The sequence below is a fragment of the Peromyscus californicus genome, unplaced genomic scaffold (assembly GCF_007827085.1).
Source record: "Peromyscus californicus insignis strain IS unplaced genomic scaffold, ASM782708v3 Scaffold_8__1_contigs__length_139910024, whole genome shotgun sequence".
NCBI classification, from domain to species: domain Eukaryota; kingdom Metazoa; phylum Chordata; class Mammalia; order Rodentia; family Cricetidae; genus Peromyscus; species Peromyscus californicus.
Window position 1 is genome coordinate 43809512 of NW_026294606.1, and position 21999 is coordinate 43831510.

A 21999-nucleotide genomic window follows, 5' to 3' on the forward strand; every position below is an offset into this window, starting at 1 on the left:
CTCAGCAGGGTAAATGCACAGTGACATCTCTCAAGGTCATTTCAATCAGCTTGATTAGGAAGCTGCTGAATGGCTTCCCATGATAACTGCAACTTCCATCTTCTAAAAACCTCCTCTATTCCTCTGGGTAACTCTTTCTCTTTCCTACTCATTCCCATAGGTTACTCTCATCATCAGCTGGCCTGTAAATGCTAGAACTTACAAAATGAAGAGAAGAGATGAGAAATTAGTAGCTCTAAGCTCAAGGAAAAGGCAATGATCTATTAGTTGAAGCATAAATTCTTGCAACAAACTCATTTTCAATCCCATAGCTTAAGCTCTAGTCACATAGAGACCTGTGACTTTGGTGGATTCACTATGTTCCACTGAGGACCATTACGTATCACAAGAAGCTGGTTTCTGCTTGTGTTGCTGTGCCAGTGGTAAACAAGTTCAAAGTCTGATTTTATAGATGATTTTCTTTCTGTTTTTCTGAAAAGAGGGAGCATCAGAAATAATATTCTATATTTTAAAACTCCAGAGAAGCTAGTGTGACCAACTAATTTTCAAATATCCAGTGATAACTATCAACAGTCCCCAAATACGGTCACATCAACTTACCAAGCCACCTACCATATTCTGATCTGCCTGCATGGTGAATAAGGAAGTATCCTGGGACTAAAAAGAGGGAGAAAAATTTAAAAAGCTTTCTAAATTAGTAACCATCAGTTGTATCAATAAATACATTTGAATGTTTTTGAAAGTCCCCTTTAAAGTCTTTAAAATATACCAAGTAAGTGTTAGCATGAGTTATTCTAAACATAAATCTGTGCTGGCAGAACACATCCAGGAATCACCACTTTCTTGGACAGAGTTGAAGTGTGGATCCTGATCTTCTGATGGCTCTTCTGGAGAATCACTAAAGGTATGGCTGTACATGTTGTGGCTCACTATGACGTTTTAGAAAGAGCTCTTAAAAATCATCATCTCTAATATCCATCATCTTAGTAAAAATCATCTTACCTCCTCTTTTTCCAGTAGCCAAGTCTAGGGGATCTTTCAGATTGGAATTACTTCCAATGATTAGTAGAAATATTGGCATAGTGTTATGGAGCACCTAGCATGTGCTGGGTCTTGGGTTAAGGGCACTGCAGGCCGGCTCATTTCCTCACAACAATGCCACAATGCTGTCTCCAGTACTCAAGATGTAAGGAGTGAGATCGAATTTTGTACTAATGCTCTTAATCATTTTGCGGGATTGGTGACAAAGAACTCACACAGTGATGAGCTCATGTAAGGAAACAGATTCTCCTTACCTGGGTGAAGCCATTAAATGAACCTCCAGAAGCCTAAAGGCAATGGAAAACAGGTGTGATTTTTTTCCCCAGGACTTTCACAGGCTGAGTGAATATCCATTAGACAAGCTTGAGAGTAATGACTACCACACACAAATGTAAAAATAATACAACAGCTTGCTTTGCTTGAAAGTGCTTAGGAACTACAGAAAGCCATGCTGTATTATCATAAATAGGCTGACAAAAAAGTGAAAGATCAGCTTTACAAATGTCGCCGGCACATGGTTAAGTGTTTGCCATCACTGACTTTCTCAATAATGAGAAAATGATTCTAGGCAAGAATCATGGGAGTTAATATCTCTTTTAAGGCATTCATATGCATCACATTAATGAACAGCAACTAAGGTTCTATAGTTTTAATGGGCCTGGATAGAAACATTTCATGTCTTTTTATGGGAGTGGAATCAATCGCATTAGCAACAGCAAGTAAGTCTATGTTGCTCATGATTTAGCACATTATAGTGTTCAAGCAGTTAAAAAAAAAAAGGAAAAAGGGAAAGGAAGAACAACTCAGAAAGTGGAATGGTAAGAACGACTCCACTAATTCCCAGCACAATCATTGTGTAGTTTTTGTTTGTTTGTTGCTTTTTTGTCAACCTGTTTGTGTTTGATTTATACAGGTTTCAAGAGGTACATCTGTCAAGGAGATCAATGATGGAGAATGAAGTTGGTGAGAGACATAAGGAAAAACAGCACCTAAGGAAGTCTGGCTAGTCTATGCTACATTCTAGGGCAAATACCTCATCCGTATCAGCCTCTATTTCTTGGTACAACAATCCATATCTCTGGTTAGCAATTTCATCTTCAGATAAATCTGAGTTGTTGATGTCATTGTCTCGGGGACTATCAGGACTCTCCATGCTAGTGTTCCAGGAGGTTCCCTGAACCCATGGTCTAGTGGTCTCCTGACTTTGATCCAAGCCACTAGCCCTGGCATGTTTACCACATATATCTGCTGTTAAGTCCACCTCCAGTCCTTTCTTACTTTCTACTAAATGTCCCCTGCATTTATGTAAACCTTCTATATCTCTGAGAGGCCAGTGGCTATTAGGTTCCTGCCAGTTGGCAAATCCATTTGCTTGGCCATCTGGAATACCAGAGACTCCCACTATATCTGCATTATTTATTCCTGAATTCAATCTTGACTGCCAGATTTGACCTGGATCTGTTCCCCAAGAATCTGTCTTTATAGTTCTTGGCAATTTAATGGCATGACTACAGTTTTCAGGCACTGTACTTGCAGAACCCTCTGCTAATGAATCTTTTCCCTTATATGAACACTGCCCTTTTCTACTTGCAAGAGTTCCAAGAGAACAGTTAGGGTCAATTTTAGACTTAACTGCCACTGAATATTTGGTCGATAAAACAACAGACTGACTCTTATGTCCATCAGCTCCTTGAGCACTGACTGCAATGCTACATTGAATTTCTTCTATACCTGCACCTCCCTGTGCTGGATGACACTTTGTAGAATGGTTGTGAGGGTCTGTTGAATGTTTCCCTATCTCTTTTCTAGCTAACTCCCATTCCTCAATGCTCAAATCTTTAATAATAGACACAGGGTCTGTCTCGAGAGGTAGATTACAGATCCCTGCATGATTGGCAGGTGTAGCTTCAAAGCCTTCTTTATTTTTATGATGATTGATTACTACTTCAATCTTATCAGACAACCCATGGGTTCTGTCACCAAGTTTATCTGCCACATATACTCTTTCCACATCTTTTCCTAATAGAGCAGCTTTCTCAAAATAATTTTCATAGGTTTTTAGTCTTTCCTCACACCTCACTCTCAAATCTTTCCTACTTCTCACTTCACATCTATTGAAGGTCTCCTGGCCTTGTTCTGCTGGTGTTTTGAGATGATGTAGTGTTCTGTTTCCTAGACTGTCACATACTTTCTCCTCAAATCTCTCAGTATCTTCTAGTGCCATGGTATCAATAGCTCCAGTGTCTACCTTTTGATTTGTGTCCACACATTCCCACATAGGATCTTCTACCTTCTGTTTCTGTTTTATTTCTCCATCTGATATTTTAGCTTCTTCATGACCTTTTTTGAGCAGGTCAACTTTTCCCATGGCTGGCTTCTCTGAGTCAAGTACTGCATATGGCTGGTCCATCTCCATGCATGTAGTAATAACAACTCCAGCCCAGGGCACAGGCTCTGAGGACAGCTGATCATTTCTAGCTGGAGGGGCTGGCCCCAGGGCATCCTCACCCTGTTCAGCTACAGTAGAACAGTCAGCAGAAGAAAGCATTCCAGTGCACAATCTCATGTCTTGCTCTGCTTCAGAGAGACAGACAATGTCTTCTTGAGACCCACTTGGGGTCATCTCCTGGCTCACACTGTCTGTCCTAGCATGAGGGCCCCAAGTAAATGCATCTATAGTTTCAGATCTTTGAATCTCTTCAGCCAACCCACTGTCAGGAGTTTCCTCTATGATGAGGTTACACATAGAAAGACTTTTTGAAGAGTCAGTCTTTAAAGTATGTAGAAAAGCAAAGGGGGGAAAAAGATTAAATAGACCATGAAATATTTGATGAGAAACATACAGCTCTTCAGTAGTGTAGTACCAGTTAAATAAAATCAGAAAGTACTTGAGTTAATTGGCTTAAAGTCAAGTCTAGGACTAACAATGCCATGGAGAAAAGTCATTCTACCAAAACAAAATGCCATATGTATAATGATATTAGATATCTTTAAAATCTATAATATTATGAAAATCAACCTACCGGTTGTACCAAATCAGTGCTTGTCTGTAAGAGGGGAATGGGGGGAGAAAAAAAATAAAGAATGAGAAGCATTTTACTGGTTGAAGTCTCATACTGTCCAAGGACAACATTCTTGTGAATGCTGTAGCTTTTACTGTGCAGGAATTAAATTTTACCACTTGTTTTGTTATAGGAATGATTTGGTTCTAAAATGTATTCAAGACAATTGTGGAAGAGGCACAAATGAAACATAGAGAGCCTATGTCATTTTCTAGTATCAGTGAGAGTGTTTTGTGGCTAGTTCACAATTTCTACCTTATGGAACCATGAAAAGAAAATGCTTATCCAATGAATGTGCAAGTCTGAGAACACCAGGATATTATCAAGAGGAGAGATCAAGAAATTACTCCACATCATATACTCTGTAAGAGCATTGGAACAAACTGCCAAACTCATTCTTCACTAGGGTCTGTCTCTGAGGTATGTACTGTATGGAGAATGAATTCATATTAACCACATGACTACCATGATTATTTTCTTGACAGTCTTCCCTCAAGCTAGAAGCCATTTTCTGCCCACAAGAAAAATACCCTGTAAATTAGACCGGACTAAGAATTTTGAGAAGTATGTCTAGAAGCCATATATTTTTATTATGACTGCTATTCCTAGCAAGTCTGTCCTTTGAAGCAGTGAAAAGATCATTCTAGAAGGTACCTTTGTCCCACCACACTCCTTTTAGAGAGGTAAGAAAATGTGTTATAGTTCTAATTAAAGTTATGAAATTTTGGGATAACCAAGATTAGTATTATTCCCATAATCAACAATAAAAGTAACACAAAGTTGAAGTTAGAAATCTAGTGTCCTGTGTATCAACCCACCTCCCCCCTTTTGTAAGTACACAAGTAAAACTAATTCCATGTAAAAGGTACTGACTCAGTCATTTGTGGCTTCAATCAACATTTTTAGCTGTGATCTTGGTCTCTTTCAGGGATCCTAAAAAAGGGAATATGAACTCTAGGGAAGAGGATGAGCATCCTTTTATTTTTAGGGAGCAAGTAGAAATATCACTTCTGAAGAGTGTGTCCATAAATTAGAGCCACATCTATTGAATGTGTCTGGTGCAGTTTACTAAAGTCAAGTAGAATTCTGAAGTAGAATACACACCAGAGTTTTACAGACTAAGACCTGTCCTAAGGAACATCAAGTTTCACATCATCAATCTCCTAATTTTTCAATGCTGATAAATGACTCAAAGCTCTGGTCATCTATCCTGAGTCTAAATTCTGAAAATACTCAACCTTACACATCAGGTTAGCTTTACAAAATAACACCATAATAATGCTACCTTTTGCTGATGTCTATTACATACTGGGCTAAATATCATACACATATCTTATTAAATCCTCTCACAACACTCTGAGGTAGGTACCATTACCTTTATTTTATAGACATGAAAAGCTGAGGCTTAGAGAATTTTAGAAATTGATCAAGTTTACAAGATTATAAGTATTAGGGTCTGAACTCAAATTCATGCTTGTCCAGCTCAAATTTTCCAAATGTTTCAACCAGACTTAATTGAATATAATGATGAAAAATACTTCCCATCACCTCCCACTTTCTCATCCACACTCTGTGTTTTGATTCTATTTAAGAGTATCACATGTGCATGTCTTCCACTATGACAGCTCTTTCGGTCATCGGTACTCACAGGAAGGCACTAAGAACACTATGCCATTGTCGTGATCACTACCAGTTCAGCAATGTGGACCACTGACACACATTTCCCTACTAGGTTTTTTGGGTGTGGGAAATGCTCAAAACTTTCAGGTATTTTTCTAGAGGAATACATTACCACTAAGAGTATGGGTTTTCTTTTTCTCACAAGTGAAAAAGTATATTGAGGTTTTCTAATTTTTATAGATCAAAATATGTGAAATTAGTTCTCAGATGCCTTACCGTCCATAAGTCCCAGGGCAATGTCTAAAAGCAAACAAAGAAAAACACTATGAGTAAAAGTCCATATAGTTAGTGATAAATATAAAGAGGCCAGGAAGAGTCATGATGTCATAAACATTTGTAAGCATTTAGAGCAGCACTCTTCCCTAGCCCCATTTTTGATGATAGAAACATTCCATTTCTGTTAACTGTTTTGCTGGACACTCACATAAGGCTATTGGGAACTTGAATTATGATAGTCTAACCAAAGCAAAATTTAAATTTTATGTAACTTTCCTCAATTTGAGTTTATCCACATGTAGATACCCTGAGAACAGTGGCAATCTAATCAATCTGCCTTTTGCTCTTATAGGAGCTTGCTTTGTACTGAAGGTTTATAATGAGCATGGTACTTCAATATACCCACATCATTAAAGCAAAAACATTCCAACACTAAGGGTTATCATATTATTAAGGAAACACAGACTTTGATCCTTAACTAATGTGCTTGCCTCTCCCTACTATCTCAAGAATATATATTATGACCAGTTTGATGGCAAGGAGATCTTTCAATATGCTCCAATATACTGGGCTAGAGAACATACAGATTACCTGGCAATCACGCACATTAGTAGGTACCCATTAAAACATATTAATGACATGCCTGATATGCACTCACTCCTGATGTTTTCATTGTAAAGCCTGCTGATCATGAAGGAATCCATATGGTTAGAGCCACTTGCACTGAGGGTGAGGACAGTGGGAGAGACCTTCCTTTCTTCCAAAGACTGAGAATTGCTAAAGCCACAGTGCTTATGCCTTTGTGACTTAGGCTGCATTCACCCACTTGTTTGGATGCAATAAAAGTAAACAGAAAACTAGGCAGACATTTGTTTTAAATGAGTTTCCAGAGGCTATAGTTGCCTTATACAGATTCTGTGCTATAGAAAGTCAGGTCCTGTGGTGCTCACTGATGCTTCCTACACAGTCTGGCCCCATTCCAAATTCATCTCTGTGCAGCTTGGATAGTCTTTTGGTTAGCACCAATCAGAGAACAGTGAAGACAAGAGAGAAGGGCTCCTTTGAACACCGCACTTATTTGTATCTGCAGATGCCTTTATATTTGATAGGCATTTCCTGACTATCCTGGTGGTTCCTCTCTTTGTAGCCCCTTGACAAAAGCAGATAATAAAAGCAATATAATACAAGTCTCTGCACAGTTCGGACAATGGCAGTGTTTTCTCCAAAGGAAGAAGCAATGGTAAACATTCTGTATATTACTCCTCCAGCTCCTGAAAGGATATGTTAGCTTGTGTGAGCACTGCAGAGATCATGAGACAAATTGTTCCTTGGCATCTAGAGTATCAGCTGACAACAAAGCCTCAATGGTAGGGAAAGGAGGTGACTCTGAGTGAAGGAAAAGGGCATCTCACAACCTTACAGCCTCTTGAAGTCTCCCTCAACCTGACATTCTCCTTAGAGGAGAGAGGCAAATGTACAGACTGGGGCAGGGGCGCACTCCTTCAGGTGACTCCTGGGGACACCAGAAAGCCAGAATTGTTTCCTGCCTGGCAGGAAGGAAGGTCACAGGGACACGGAGCCTGCCCTTTTTGCAGTAATTTATGCACACTGTGAATGTCCTAGAAGACTTTAGAGACAGCCTCTAAGAGAGCCTCTTTATTTGCAAAGCACCTGAAGGCTAGTTGTATTTGTCTCACATAATTCCTTACCCAGTGGCGCATTAGTGTATTACTTCTTCCATTTACAACAAACAGGCCTTCAGAAGCCAAGTCAGCTTAGCAAAGCAGAGATAAGCCAGAAGACTGTGTACACTGAGCATTTGCACTCCTCAGGAGTCAGCTATAATGATTCAAGTCATCAAGACGAGCTAATTAAGTCAGTTCTTAATTCCCAATTGAATCTCATAATACATTTTAGTTTTAATTTGCAGTATATTCTAGAATCTTGGACTTTCTCGAAGTCAAATGTGAGTGCTCTCCTACCCCTGATACACACACACTTAATGTCAGTAGTGCTGATTTGTGTTTTGTTTTGAGACAGGGTAGCCCAGGCTGGCTTCAGTTTCAATCTTCCTATAGCATCCTCCTGAGTAGTGAGATGGCAGGTATGTACCACCACATTTCACTGTTTCATCAACTTTTGCGTTGACTTCCTTCCATAAGAGTCAACAGTTATAAGCTAACCCCTCCAGAAGTATCATCTGCACATCTACAGGCACACACACCCAATGCAAGTATCTTTCTGACAGAGATTCTTATCACAATAACTACCGGAAGGGGAGAGATGAGGAAGTCATGAGCAAGAAGAAGCACAAGAAACAAGCCATTCCACATCTACCCATAATCAGGAACCAGGGCAGGGTTCTGCAAGGTGCAGCTTCAAGTCCAGACTGTAAACACATTTCTGTGGAGGAGGGTCTGATGGTTATTCAAATAAACTTGGACTTGCAAAGTATGAGAAAGGAAGTAGTGAAATAGAAAACTGAAAGAGCCTTCTTAGGGAAGGCACGGGCATACTATCCTCATATCAGAATCCACTCTTGCTTGAGAGAAGTGAGGCACTAGTAACTACACTGGGAGACATGATTCTGAGGCAAACAGCTCAGTGGCAAGAGAAAGCTAATGGCACAGAGAAATAGAAAATATTCAGTACTAAAATAAAGTCGTATTTCTATACCTTACAAATAGGCAATATTTTTTTCAGCAAAGAAAAATAGATAATGATCAATTGAAAGACACAGGGATCACCAGTTAACTAGGCATAATTATTAAGGTTTATCATCCCTTAACATCCCACACTCACTTTATACCTGAGACATGGGTGAGTGGGTTGCTGTAGCAGAACCTGCAGGAGCCACATCAGGCTTGAAAGGGTCAAAGTCCAGATCCAGCAAAGTCTCCTCCTTCTTCACCTCCAAGACTTCATTCTGTTAAGACAGATGGATCAGAGTTCATGGAATGGGCCAGGTAGAATGTCTCACTGAGATGCCCCTAGCCATGTCAATGCTTCGTCCAATGCAGTGATAAAGTCTAGCCATGCATAACCCGTGTCTCTGGAACATGCCCCACGCTCGTTTTCCCATCAAGGGGAGATATCAGAATGCCACACAGGTAAAAGGAATATTCTTTTTGGTTATCTCAAACAATGCAAATCAGAAAATTACACAGATTGAAAATTACAGATGGCTATGAAAATAAAAAAACGTACCGAGACTTGAACTCATTAGTATAACTCATTGCTGTGGTATACCTCTATGATGCTAAAATAGAGGAGGGAACCAATGAATGCTGCTGACCATCTCACCTCCCTCATCCCCCCTGAGGTTCCCACGTGTGGACTGAATATGAATGTGCCCCAGATGCTCAAGTGTGTGAACACTTGGTTCCCCTCTGCTGGCACTTTTTTGGGACAATTATGGGAACTTTATGTGGAAGTGTTAAAGAAGTTCTGAGGTTTTATAGCCTGCCCCCTTTCTTTCCTCCCTCTCCTTCCTAACTGTAGACTCAGTGTGACTAGCCATCTTGTGTTCCTGCTACCATCCCTTCCTATCACGACAGATTGTCTCTCAGACCATGAGCTGAAATGCATCCTTGACTTCTTTTGCTTCTCATCAGAAATTAATACCCCATTCCCTGATTGAGTTATCACATGATCCACACCACCATGTGTGTGTGTGTGTGTGTGTGTGTGTGTGTGTGTGTGTGTGTAAGAATGGTAAAAGGGAGAGAAGACAGAGTGCTGTGCCAGTTAGTATTTACCACAAAATGACCCCTCCCCCCTGCAGTATTTTTTAGTTGGAAGGCAAGTAAGCAGCTGAGACACAGAATGAAAGTCCTACCATCATACTCTAGGACTATATTAAGCATTAGCATCTGTTCATGGGTAGCAACGGGACAGAGGAAAACAGCATGGACTTGAAGTTGGGTAAACCTGGGCTCAAGCTACACAGTAAAGGGCAAAACTGAGACAAGGTCTCCATAACTACATCACAGTGGCAGGAATTGGGGGCAGTTTCATGCAGCCAAATAACATGTTTTTGATATTTGGTATGTTTCATTTTTGAACATTTTGTTGTATAGAAATTGAAAGGTCACATCAATGGGTAATATGTTACATAAAGTTGAAGTGTTTGTGGAAAGGTTTTGAAGAATGGGACTGGGAATCGTTTTCATTACTGGTCAAAGAAACAAACTTCAGAATTCAGAAATGCGTGAACAGCTGGGAGGGTGTAACAATAATACTTTAACGTCCTACATTTGTGTACAGGAGAGCTGCTTGTGTGTCACTCTGTGGGTCCCTTTTTAAATGAATAATGCATTCTTGTTATCTAGGTTAAAACTATATTTACTAAGTTATTTTTAATATTTAGGAATAGATTTTATCATATTCTTGTATATTATTTTAAAATATATTTTTAGTTAAATAAAAACTTGAGACATTTGTTTACTTCAGCTATGTGTCCCTCTTGTTATGTTTTTTAGTGATGTCTATTCATTGTATGGAGTGAAGGCTTTCAGAAACATCTTTTGACTCAAGCATACTTTGACCATATTCACCCCACATGCCTTACTCTTTCTCCCCTCTCCTCCTAGTCCCTTTCTTTTCTTAGACAATTTTGCTTCTTCTTTCATGTCGTATAATATACATATTATATAGTGCCCTTATTGCTTCTTTTCATGATATATAAATATATATATATATGCTCAATACATATCTCATATATATAATATATATGCTCCAATATTAGTCTTTAGCTTTCTATTTTTTCCAGTATGATTATTCCTCATATGCTTTTAAAATTTCATAGACATTACTCTTCCCAAAACACTTCTTTTGTTAATAATTTAAATATTAAAACTGGCTACCATGTCCTTTGGAAAATGGGGACATGTAGTTGGAAGGGGAAATGGTAGGTGGGGTCTGGGAGCAGTTGAAGAGGGAATGTTGAAGATGGCTATCATCAAAATATACTATATAAATGTATGAAGAGGAATAAATAATATATATTTTTTAATTCTAACAATGCCCCATATAGAATTTTGGATAGTGTTTGCCTAAAAAAGTATCATGTTTCCAACACAGCAAATAGATTATTAGAAAAAAGAGGTAACACAAAGCAAGCTCTTTGCTTCCATTGAACACAAAGTTGTTAATCAAATCCAGAAACCAAGATAATGGGAGAGTTAAGCAGCATGCGGAAAGCAGCTCTGAATCATTATGTTGGATAGTTAAAGCAGGGAATGTCTGTCACTGTCTATTAAACCCAGAACTGTGTGAGAATGTGCTAAAGCAGTGAATGAAAGAACCTTGCTCAACTCTTAGATCTCTTCTCCTCCTCCTCCCCTTGCTCTCTTCTCTTCCTCCTAGTCATCCTCCCCTTTGTCCTCCTTCCACTCATCATCCTTCACTTTCTCCTCTATTCTCATCACCCCTCCTTTTTCTCATCATTATTTACAATGTTTTCCTGAACAAATTTGGAATTTCAATCATACTTTATGGATTATAGAATAGAGGCTGCTGGGGAGGAAAAGTTATCAACAGTCACAAACTATAAATCCTGTGAACTACAAAATGACAACAGTGGCCTGGCAAGAGATGCTTAGTGGCGTAATAGTAGCATTGCTATCTTGAGGTAACCAACAGCTGTTTGGTTGTACTAAGTCCCACTGAATAGTAGGGAAGCCGTGTGTAGGTACGTGTAGCAAACCTAGCTAAGAATTCACAGCTAGAGTGGTCATAAACTCTAGAGGAGAACCTATTACTACCAATTTGTTAAATGAACCCGTTATCCAATTGTCTTCTAACTATTAGTCCTCATACCCATATATTAGTGCAACTCTTATCAAAGGCTCTTATTTTGAGAGTGTGTAGGGTTATTTCAGAGAACCTCAATCGATTGAAATGCAGAGAGTAAGTAACTGCCAAGTGTCCAACCTCAAAGGTGATATCTATAACAGAACTCCTACAGTAAAAGCTCAGGGAACATTCTAGAAGAGGGGACAGAAAGAGCACAGGGGCCAGAGAACTGGGAAGACCACTACAAAGTAGTGCTCTCTGGACAGGGCAGGGATGCTGAACCCATGAACTCTCAACAGCTATGAATACTGCACAAGACCATACCAGCCAACATTCCCTTGAGGGTGAGAAAGAGGTTCACAGGGTTTCATCCCCAGATGAAGAGCTCCAGGGAGTCAATAAATGATGAGGAGGAGAGAGTAAGTTTTCTTCAGGTAGGAGCTCCCTGGGAGGTTGCCCCTGCCACAGGGCTTAGGCCTGTATCCATGTACATAGAGGCAACACTAGTTACGTATAACACAAAAGAAGAAGAGAACATGAATTTGAATGGTGAATGGGGGAATGAATATGGAAAGAATTGTGGGGTTGGATATGATCAATGTATGAAGTTCTCAAGAAGAGTGCTAGGCAGGTGATAGTCTAAGAAGTTGGCATGTGGCCATATTATACTATGTTAATGCACTTCAATGCAGTCTGTGACAATGGCATTATTATGTTCTTTAAAAGAGTGACTGTTCTCCAAACTGCATTTTACCTGCATCATTTAATATAATCCCTATTAAAAAGCTGAAAGAGAATGGCATCATGTGCTTGCTTGGAGGTAAAAGAATTGATGAACAAGGTCGTTCATTGTTCTGGGTTCTCCAGGTGCACTGCAAATGAGAGGCAGGACTGTAGTCAAGTCCACTTGACCCCAGTGCCTCTCCAGACAGCTGCTGGAACTCTGTATCATTCATGTCTTTCAAGCACAGACCACAAAGATCCCCTGAGGAATTCCCAAGATTGCATTACAAGATTGGACCACAGAACATGGACTTTATTTGCCCCCTGAGCCTAATGAGTCACTTTAGAGAAGCTTGGATGAAAACAGAGAGATCAAAGATGAATTAATTCAGCTTCTTTGAACTTCATTTTTATTATGAATAAAATGGATGTAATATGACTAGTAGAACTCTTGTGAGTAGCAAAGACAATAAATGGACTGTGTTTAACGTATAGAACGTATGAACAATGGAAGCTGATATTATTACTATTATGACATAGTATCTGTGACTACATAAAATCACTGTAATTATTCATAATAGGCATTTGACTACCTGCAAGTATGTCCTGTTTTTTCAGGCTCAAATTATATCAGTTTTACTCTTTTAATCCCAAAGGTCATTTCTGAAGGCACTCGCTTCAAATAAGGTTTTGATAGAACTATAAAAACAACATAACCAGCTTGCCACCAGAATGTTGCTCATATTGGCATTTGAAGTATTCAAATTATTATGAAGAAACAGAGAACCTCATAAAACATAAAAATACTACTCTGTGAAATCTGCATTGAACAGCATGTGTAACAGTGAATTTTTACAACCTTTTTGCCCTAGGACTAATACAAGCATGGCTGCTTTGTCATTTCCATTCAACATTATGATAGAAGCCAATGAAATAAAGCAGGATAAAGAAGGGCATGATATCTTAGTTAGAAGGAAGGAAGAATTAAACTGTATTTATTCACAGAAAGCTTTGGTGCATACAGAAAAGGCAGTGGAATTCATAAAACACTGTAGGAACTAGTAATTGAGTTTTCAAGGCTGCAGGACATAGCGTTAATATATAAAAATCAATTGGATTTACAATATAATATTAATAACCACAAAGTGAAATTTTAAAGTATGATTTATAGTAGTACTAATGTATGAAATACTTAGGAATACATCAAGCAAAGAATGTCAATATCTGTATATTGCAAACTATAAAAGAAGGCACAGTGAAACCAGAAAAGACCTTGAAAGAGAAAATTGATGGGTTAAAAAAATCAGAATTTATAGGTGTCATTAACCTGTACACTTAGTACCAACCAGTAACTATACTTAGGTTCAATAGTATCACTCCAACACCTAAAATGTATGTCTAACTGACATTTGAGAGTATCAGCTTCTTTGGCGTAGTGTACTGACAATCATACAAGTGTACTCACCATATACATTTTATTTGAGGTTTCTTAGTGCATATATAGGTCAATACTCAGTAGCATGTACATTTTAAATATGTGCGCCATACTGTATGTTAACACACAGTACACTCACTAAAGAAAAGAACCACCAGGAGGAAGGGTTAGATTTGTCATAACATACCTTCATATTTGCAGTTACCCTGATGCTTATCAGGATGAGATCAAGTCAAACTGACATGAGACTATCTTGATATATTTTCAGTAAAATATTCAACAGATTACAAAACAATAAAAAACTGTAAAAATTTCAAAACTACATTTTATTTCACTATTTAAAGAGAAAAAAATGATATAGTAACAATTACTAAAAATATTACTTTTGGGAAACTGAATTATACTTTCTAATTTTTATCTTGTGCTTTGTTTTATTTTACAAATTTTTATGTTAATTATATGTCCTTTTTAGCATATATAAGCCTTCAAAAATCATATGAGGTAGTAGATATTGCAATTTATAGCTACAGCTACAGTGCATTTAGATATAAAGCAGGTATTTCCAAACTAAACCCCATAACTTCACAGGTACATGCACATGCATATACACAGTGTGAAGTCATAACCCATTATTTTAGTAAGACAGACCAATGAGGGCATTGGCATTACTTCTTCTAGAGATTGTTTCCTTCTTCTGTTCTTTCAACACATTCTACGAATGTTTACTATATCCCAAGCATTGCTTGCCTCCAGAACTTCTTAATGAAGCAGAGGAGCTCAAAAGGGAAGTTTAAGGCAGAGACGACAAAGCTTTTAGGAACAAGACCAAATAAGAGTTCTTTTTCATAAAATATCAATACCTTTCACTTAACAAAACAATTGATAATTTCTAAAAATGAGCAAAGCTGTAGCATTCCATCAATACATATGAGGAAGCAGTGGCTGAGGAAATCTAACTTTAAGACTAGAAATGTGTTAGGAGAATGTTGCAGATGTATTACAGCTAACTCGAACCTTGGCATTAACTACAGTGTACTGACAGGATTGGAATAGTTTATATTCACAATCTTAGAATGAAGCAAATTTCACTCACTGAAAATGATCTTGCCAAGTGCCTTCCCCACAACATTTATTACAGCTTTAAAAGAATAATATAACTCAGGTCCTTTTTCCTAGAAACTGATGCAACATCCTCCTTCTATTACCACATTCCCTCACGTTCCTACACACACGTGGGGACCCCCCGCAATGTCCTAGGAAGTTGACACAGAGTGAACTCAACATTCTAGGGAACTGATGGCCTAGTTATTTTGTTTTTGTTTTCTCAGAATGACTACAAAGTCATTCTGAGCTCAGCACATCATGGTTTTTATGCAGTGCCTTCATCTATGATGTCACTGAGTGTAAAAGCCAAGCAGTGATTGAGGGGAAACGGAAGGCAGAAGGCTTCTTTGCTTTGAGTGAGCTTCTGTTATGACCAGTGGATTGACAGAGAGCTATACTGGTTGTGTGAAGAGGCCTCAGTATGGGAAGGCCTGTGTTAGGAAGGTGACTGCTGCGTCAATTACCCCCTCTGACTAACATAACATTTAACTTATGGAATCCCATGAATCTTGACAATAGAATGTTACTGACACATACATTTCAAGTAATTAAATACTGTATATGAAAAAAATAATTGTCCTGAGTCAAGATCCCTTAGAAAAGATCTGGTGGCAGGTGAGGATGGATTGAAATCAAGTCCCCAAGGTAAACTAGAAAGTAGTTTAAATCATTTTCTGAAGATAAAGGAGAGAAAGAGAGGGCTAGAATCCTATTTCTCAAGAACAAGCTGGGGGACCATTAGAGAAGGTAGCATAAACAAAGGCCAATTGGGGCTTTTGTTGTAGTACTTCTAAGAACCTTGTGCATGGAACTATAAAAAGGGGAAATTAGATGCAGATCCCTCTAGTCTTTTTTTTTTTTTTGGTTTTTGAGACAGTGTTTCTCTGTGTCATTTTTGTTGTCTGTCCTGGATCTCGCTCTGTAGACCAGGCTGGCCTTCAACTCACAGAGATCTACCTGGCTCTGCCTCCTGAGTACTGGTATTAAAGGTATGCACCACTGCTGCCCGGCAGCCTTCTAGTCTTATATGACCCCCACCTGAGTCCCTCTTTTCATAGCATGTGATGAGGTTAGTGCCTCTCAAGAACACACATTGCCATTCTATTCATAATAGCCATAAATACTGGTAAAATAGTGGCATGGCACACATATTATAGAAGCAACCAACCACTTTTTTGTTTTTATTGGGCTTAAGGCCCACTCCATGAGATGGAACCTGTCTTGATGCTGCTGAAGTGGCCAAGAATCTGAGACTAGTTCATGGGCCTTATGGGGGAAAGCCTACTACTATTATTCTGCTAACAAAATACAAAAATAAAATGACTACTCATGACGTTTTGCTATATCCATTGATCAGTGTCTCACTTCATCATAGAATCTTTCTCCTGCAGTAGATGGCAATTAACACAGACCCACAACTGGGTAATGAGCAGAGAATGAGAGACTTTGGAGCACTCAACCTTAAGTAAGATGTCTTTATTAAACACCTCCTCAATTCTCAGGCATCTATCTATGAGGAAGAGGACTGACAAAGCCATATTGTAAAAGCCAGAGGTGGTCAGAGATGTCTCCACAAAATCAGTATCTTCCAGACACAATGAGACATATACACATCAACTCACAGAAACTGTGACAGCATGCACAGGATGGTTTAAAACACATAAAGTCTCACACCGAGAAGAGGATGAAGAGTCAAAACCATCTCTAACTAAGAAGCTGTTTATATTTGATGCCTACTGGGAAAGGGAAAATGAGTTTTTCTAATGGAGTATCACTGGGTCTATCAACAACTCTATTGCATGGCCCAGGCTCATGAGTAGTTGGATAATACAAAATAGATTCCATGTTTTGTATTTGTGTGTAGGGGTGAGCAGTGGCTTTTTGTTTCTTTGTCTTACTGGTTTTTGTTTGTTTGTTTTTATTTTTGTTGAGATATGTTACACACTACAAGAGGAAAAAAGTAATCATCCATCCACCTAGCTGTGAACCCTGAAATCTGTAATAACAACCTGCCTGGCAAGATATGCCCACTGGTACAATAGTGGCATGAATATCTTAGGGGCAATCAATCATTTTCTAACTGGATTTAAGGCCTGCTCTGTAAGTTAAAAACCATTCCTGGTGCCACTATCGGGCCAAGAGCCTCAGGATAGACAGGTTAGGGAGACTATGGGAAGACCTACTACTATTATTCTACTAAATGAATATAGATTAAACCAAACCTAATGACTTATTGTTATATCCACAGATTAAGGCATCTTTCAGCCTTCATCAGAGATACTTCTTTTTATGGTAGATGGCAGTTAACATAGAGACCCACAACTGGTTAAAACACAGAGAATTAGGAATTGACTGTAGAATACTGAACTCTAAGTGGTGCATCTATATCACCACTCACCCCCACCCCTTTTTTCCAATGGGATCATTGGGAAGAAGTGAGCAGACAGATTATAATAGTCAGAGATGATGGGTGACTACAAGGAAACTCTTTTCTGGACACAACAGGGCAATTTCACATACAAACTCACAATAGATGTGACAGCATACACAAGACCTGTACAAGCTCAAGCCAGACAAATTTCAGCATGGAGAAGGTATATGTGCATAAAGTCCCATGCCTGGTTGAGGAGCTACTAGTAATTGGTAGCTTCAGCTTCAGGTACAGGGAGAGTCAATTTTCTTTAAGGATGTGATATTTGGTAGATCGACCACACTTTAGTGGAAGGCCACATGCCCAAGGATATATGAGCAGCACAAATTGGACCAGGAGGAGGAGGAGGAAGAAGAAGGAAAAAAGAGGAGGAGGCAGAAGAGGAGAAGGAGAAGAAAAAAAGAGAAGCAGGAGGAAGAGGAAGAAGAAGTTGTCACAGAGTTGGGTGGGTAGGGAAGGGTGTGGTGTAGATCTGGGAGTAATTAGAAAAGGGGTGAATTATTACCAAAATATATAGTATGAAATCCTCAAAGAATTAATAAAAAATTAGAACATAATAAAGGATTCACACACAGGATTGCTTTTTTACTATTTAAGTTCTTGGGAGGGAAGATTAGGAAAGAATGAGCTGTCCTTTAGCAGTTTATTTTTGTGAGCAAAAAAATTAGGAAAGCAGGAAAACATTTTGGTCTAACATTCCATAGTGTCCTCCTGAGTAAGAAAAAAGCCTTTCCCATAGAAAATTCTGAGCTATAGTTAAGGTTTGGGCCATTAGAGGGCTCTGTAGGCTTGGTGGATTTCTGTTCTCTGTCCCAAGGACACAGTGGGCAAAGTATTGCTGCTGAGACAATTTTTTTTCCATCAGACAGAATAGATTTTGCTTCTTACATTTGCAGCATCTGGCCAGGATGAACACAAGTGTTTTTCTTTCCCATTAAGTGCATGATAAAAATAGCCATCTGCAGCCATAAACTATCTTCTAAATGTAGGATGACTCACTTAGCAAAAATCCAAAACAACACTGAAAAGAATCATTCTTTATTAATGTTGGGGGAAATCTTCTCAGATAATTTTCAGCTTTCAAGTTTTCAATACTTCATTTTTCATCAAGAATTGCTATCTCTCCTCTATTATTCATTCATCTGTGCACTGCCAAAAACATTATTACCCAGATTATATAATCCATTAGTTTAGAATATATGCCCTGATATACAGTCCCTTCAATGCATCTAATATTGTAAGCACGTAACATGTACATGTCCAAAAATCCTACATGAAACATTTGAAGACGGACTGTTTTAAGTGGGGCAGTGATGAATGGGCAGTCGTCACACAGCCTTGGCTTGGTGGACAGCTCCGTGGACACACTCCGTTAATTCACTGCAGTAGTCAGCTCAGCATCACTGATTTGGACCTTGATGACCTCCAATGGATCAAAACATCTCTCAGAGTGAGGTTCCAAGACTAGTAACTGCTGGTTGTATTAAAGTGACACATAATGCTGCTTTCAGCCACAGGAGGACAAGCAACTGAGGAAACTGTTAAAACATTGCAGAAAAGGCAGTTTCTATTTGAAATAAAACTAGATTTTTTTCTCCACCTAATAACCCAAAATGACAAGCCGAAATATAAATCCCATTTCACATCCCTGCACATCTTGATGTGAAACCAGGGGCCATTTAGTGAAGGGAAACATTGGATTTCATACTCTGTGATCCAGCTACTGGAACCAGGGTGCCTCTCAGACAAAAGAAAACAAAAACAAAAACCAGAAGCCCTCTTCTTTCTCCCTCTTAAATTAAAAGAAAACAGGTTAAATAGAGTGTCTCCTACACCTAAAGGACTGCCTTACTTCTCTGGTGGGTAGTAATTTCAAAATCAACTGAGGCTTCCATCCTGAAGGACTCCCTCTCCCTTCCCCCAACCAACCCTACTTCCCATCTCTTTCACTCAATAATACTAGCAAGAGTTAATGCTTCCAGAAGTACTTAAGGACTCTCCGGGCATCTGTAATTTTCAAAAGTGCCTTGATTCTCCCTCTCCCCATCATGAGGGTCCTTGTCAGGGAGCCAGAAAACTTCAAATAAAAACACTTAAAAAGAAAGAACACTTCTGAACTCATCTTTACTTCCGAACTACTCTGTGTGTTACCTTCTTGCCATTTAAGTAGCCTCATCTCCTAGATGTCCTCAGCTAAGTACACAGGTTTCTAGAGGACTGAAGTCCCTACTTGTGATGGAATTGAGAGGATGCTATGGGTGGACACAGGGAAAAGCAACTGAGCAAGTACAAGTCACCCTAAAATATTCACAGTGAAATTGTTAATGTTGAAAAACAGAAAATGTCTCTGGCTAGTAGGAAATATGTGGGTTGATGCAATCTGGAAATTAACATGTAGCTAAGAGTCAGAGATTGGTCCATTCAACTGATAGGATAGTAAGGGTCAATGCTTTTGTGAAGACAATATTGTGACATAAAAAATGACCAGTGAGCTGAAGTTGCAATGCTAGGGCTGCATAGCAACACAACCTGATTTTTCAAATGTGAAACTGACCAATCCTCAAGGGAGTGAGGATAAAGAAAACAGGCCAGAGTGTATACATGGTTATGTCACAATGGTAAGATGACAGCAACTCTTCTTCATTTTATACTTTTCAATATACTCTGCAATAAATAATATTCTACTCATTAATTGTTAGAATATTCAAATTCTATACATTGTATATCTAATAATCCTTTGTTTACACAAAGCAATAAAGCAAGACCAAGTGACAAAACTTTACTAGTGGCTCAAATATCTGCTACTTTCTCTGCAACTGACCTGAAAGTCCCTCCCATCATGGTACTTTAATAGGCATGGCAGCTGCCTTGAGCACTCACCTGGGAAGGTGTTGTCACATTGATTTCTGGAACAAAATTGTCTTCAAAGAAATTGATGATATTCTCCTGCTGCAGTTCCTTTGTTGGGGTGACTTTAGGCAGAGGTGGGACAGGAGGCCCTTTCCTTGTCTAGGAAGCATCAAATACAAACATGGCAGCCAAAGACACTGTCGGTAACATCTTTAAGCAACTGTCACATGAGCACAGCTTTGTGAGCAGACTGACTTCTGAATGAAACTGAGCTGTCCTTAGGTGTAAGCCTACTTGATTCAAGTCAAGAAAGCTGTCCACTTGGGTAGCTCTCTGAACACTGATGTGCAATAGCCTAATTGGAAGAAGTCAGCTCATGATAAGAGTACATGCATCTCAACTGGAACACTGCCCAGGGCACAGGACCTATGATGTCACACAGAGGCCATACATTCTCGCAGCTCAACTACAAAGATTTCTCATGTCAACAGAAAATTGGAATTTGAAAACAAAAATTAAGCCAGTTGTTTTCTTTGTTTTTGTTTTTTTTTTTTTTCCCAGTTGAATCAATGAGATCAACCAGAGGCAGCTTCCATTTGACTTTGCACTCCAGAATTTTGAGATGAGAACCTTGGAATCTATTATGCATATCTTCTTACAAAGCTTATACTGGACCATGGACGTCAAATGACCCTATAGAAATACTATTTTCACTCAATGTAGGGAAATCAAAAGTGATATTTTTTCCTCTTCAGTTCCCTTTGCCTGGTCCTCACAGGTTCTTTTAACTTGTTCCAGGCTTTTACTAAGGGACCACACTCACGTGTAACAGCATATGGGTGATGAAATACCAAACATTACTGCAGTCCTGGGCATTCTTTGACTCCAGTGTAGCCTCCCGCAGTGAAAAGGAGGTTCAGGAAGAATGTAGAATAAATGGAGCTAGGAAGTTGTGATTTTTGTTTTTCCAGGCTAATAATTGAAATCAGAGCAAGGAGCAAGCCAGGCAAGTGCTCCATCATTGAATAGATCCCCAGCCTCTGAAAGGCAGGATTCTAAGAGAAAGCAAGATGAGTACATTCCTGCCCAAATAGGCAAGAAAGTCCAAAAGATCAAACTCTGAGTATAGGGGAAAAAAACCAAAAATCAAATCGAAAAACAGATTGATTCCATAGTGGTAGTAATAATGTCTACTGTCTCATACCTTAGTCTTGCCACAGAAACCTTTTCTAAAGCCTGGTCACCATAGGATGATCCCAGAGAAAAATCACTTCCCCATGAGATCTACCATGACCCCGGTATACACTTCCTACCTGTGATGGTGACCTGGGTCGCACTGGGGCAGGAGACGCAGGTGCTAGTGTGTGGTTGGGACTGGCTGTTGGACTGGGCAGGGGCGAAGGCTCCTCTGGGGGTGATGGTGTCTTTGCAATGCGAAGTGGACCTGAATCACTGGACGGATACAGAGGATTGAGCAAGAGGCCTTCTGAGAAGCAAGACTCCTGTGACCCAAGATTCTTTATCCCAGAGAAATCCTGAAGCTTAGTATCACTGATTTTTGATTTTCCATTTCCAGGCTAATTCTAGTTATGAGTAATAGTAACAGATGCTGATAACTGACACCACTTATTGTTCCCTATGAATCAGAATCCAGCCATGCA

The 21999-nt window shown here is 39.1% G+C and overlaps 1 protein-coding gene across 2 annotated transcripts in view; it reads right to left on the reverse strand.

The window, feature by feature from the left end:
- Amph (amphiphysin) overlaps positions 1 to 21999 on the reverse strand; it is a 212972-nt gene that overhangs the window by 27793 nt on the left and 163180 nt on the right. Inside the window, exons 10-16 of one of the 2 annotated variants that reach the window (XM_052729190.1) lie at positions 21652 to 21790; positions 20369 to 20497; positions 8809 to 8925; positions 6000 to 6023; positions 4065 to 4088; positions 1296 to 1328; positions 601 to 657 (exon numbers count right to left, since the gene is read on the reverse strand). In XM_052729190.1, coding sequence (XP_052585150.1) covers positions 601 to 657; positions 1296 to 1328; positions 4065 to 4088; positions 6000 to 6023; positions 8809 to 8925; positions 20369 to 20497; positions 21652 to 21790 — 523 coding nt within the window. The remainder of the gene's footprint in view (positions 1 to 600; positions 658 to 1295; positions 1329 to 4064; positions 4089 to 5999; positions 6024 to 8808; positions 8926 to 20368; positions 20498 to 21651; positions 21791 to 21999) is intronic. The other variant, XM_052729191.1, reaches the window with a different exon arrangement.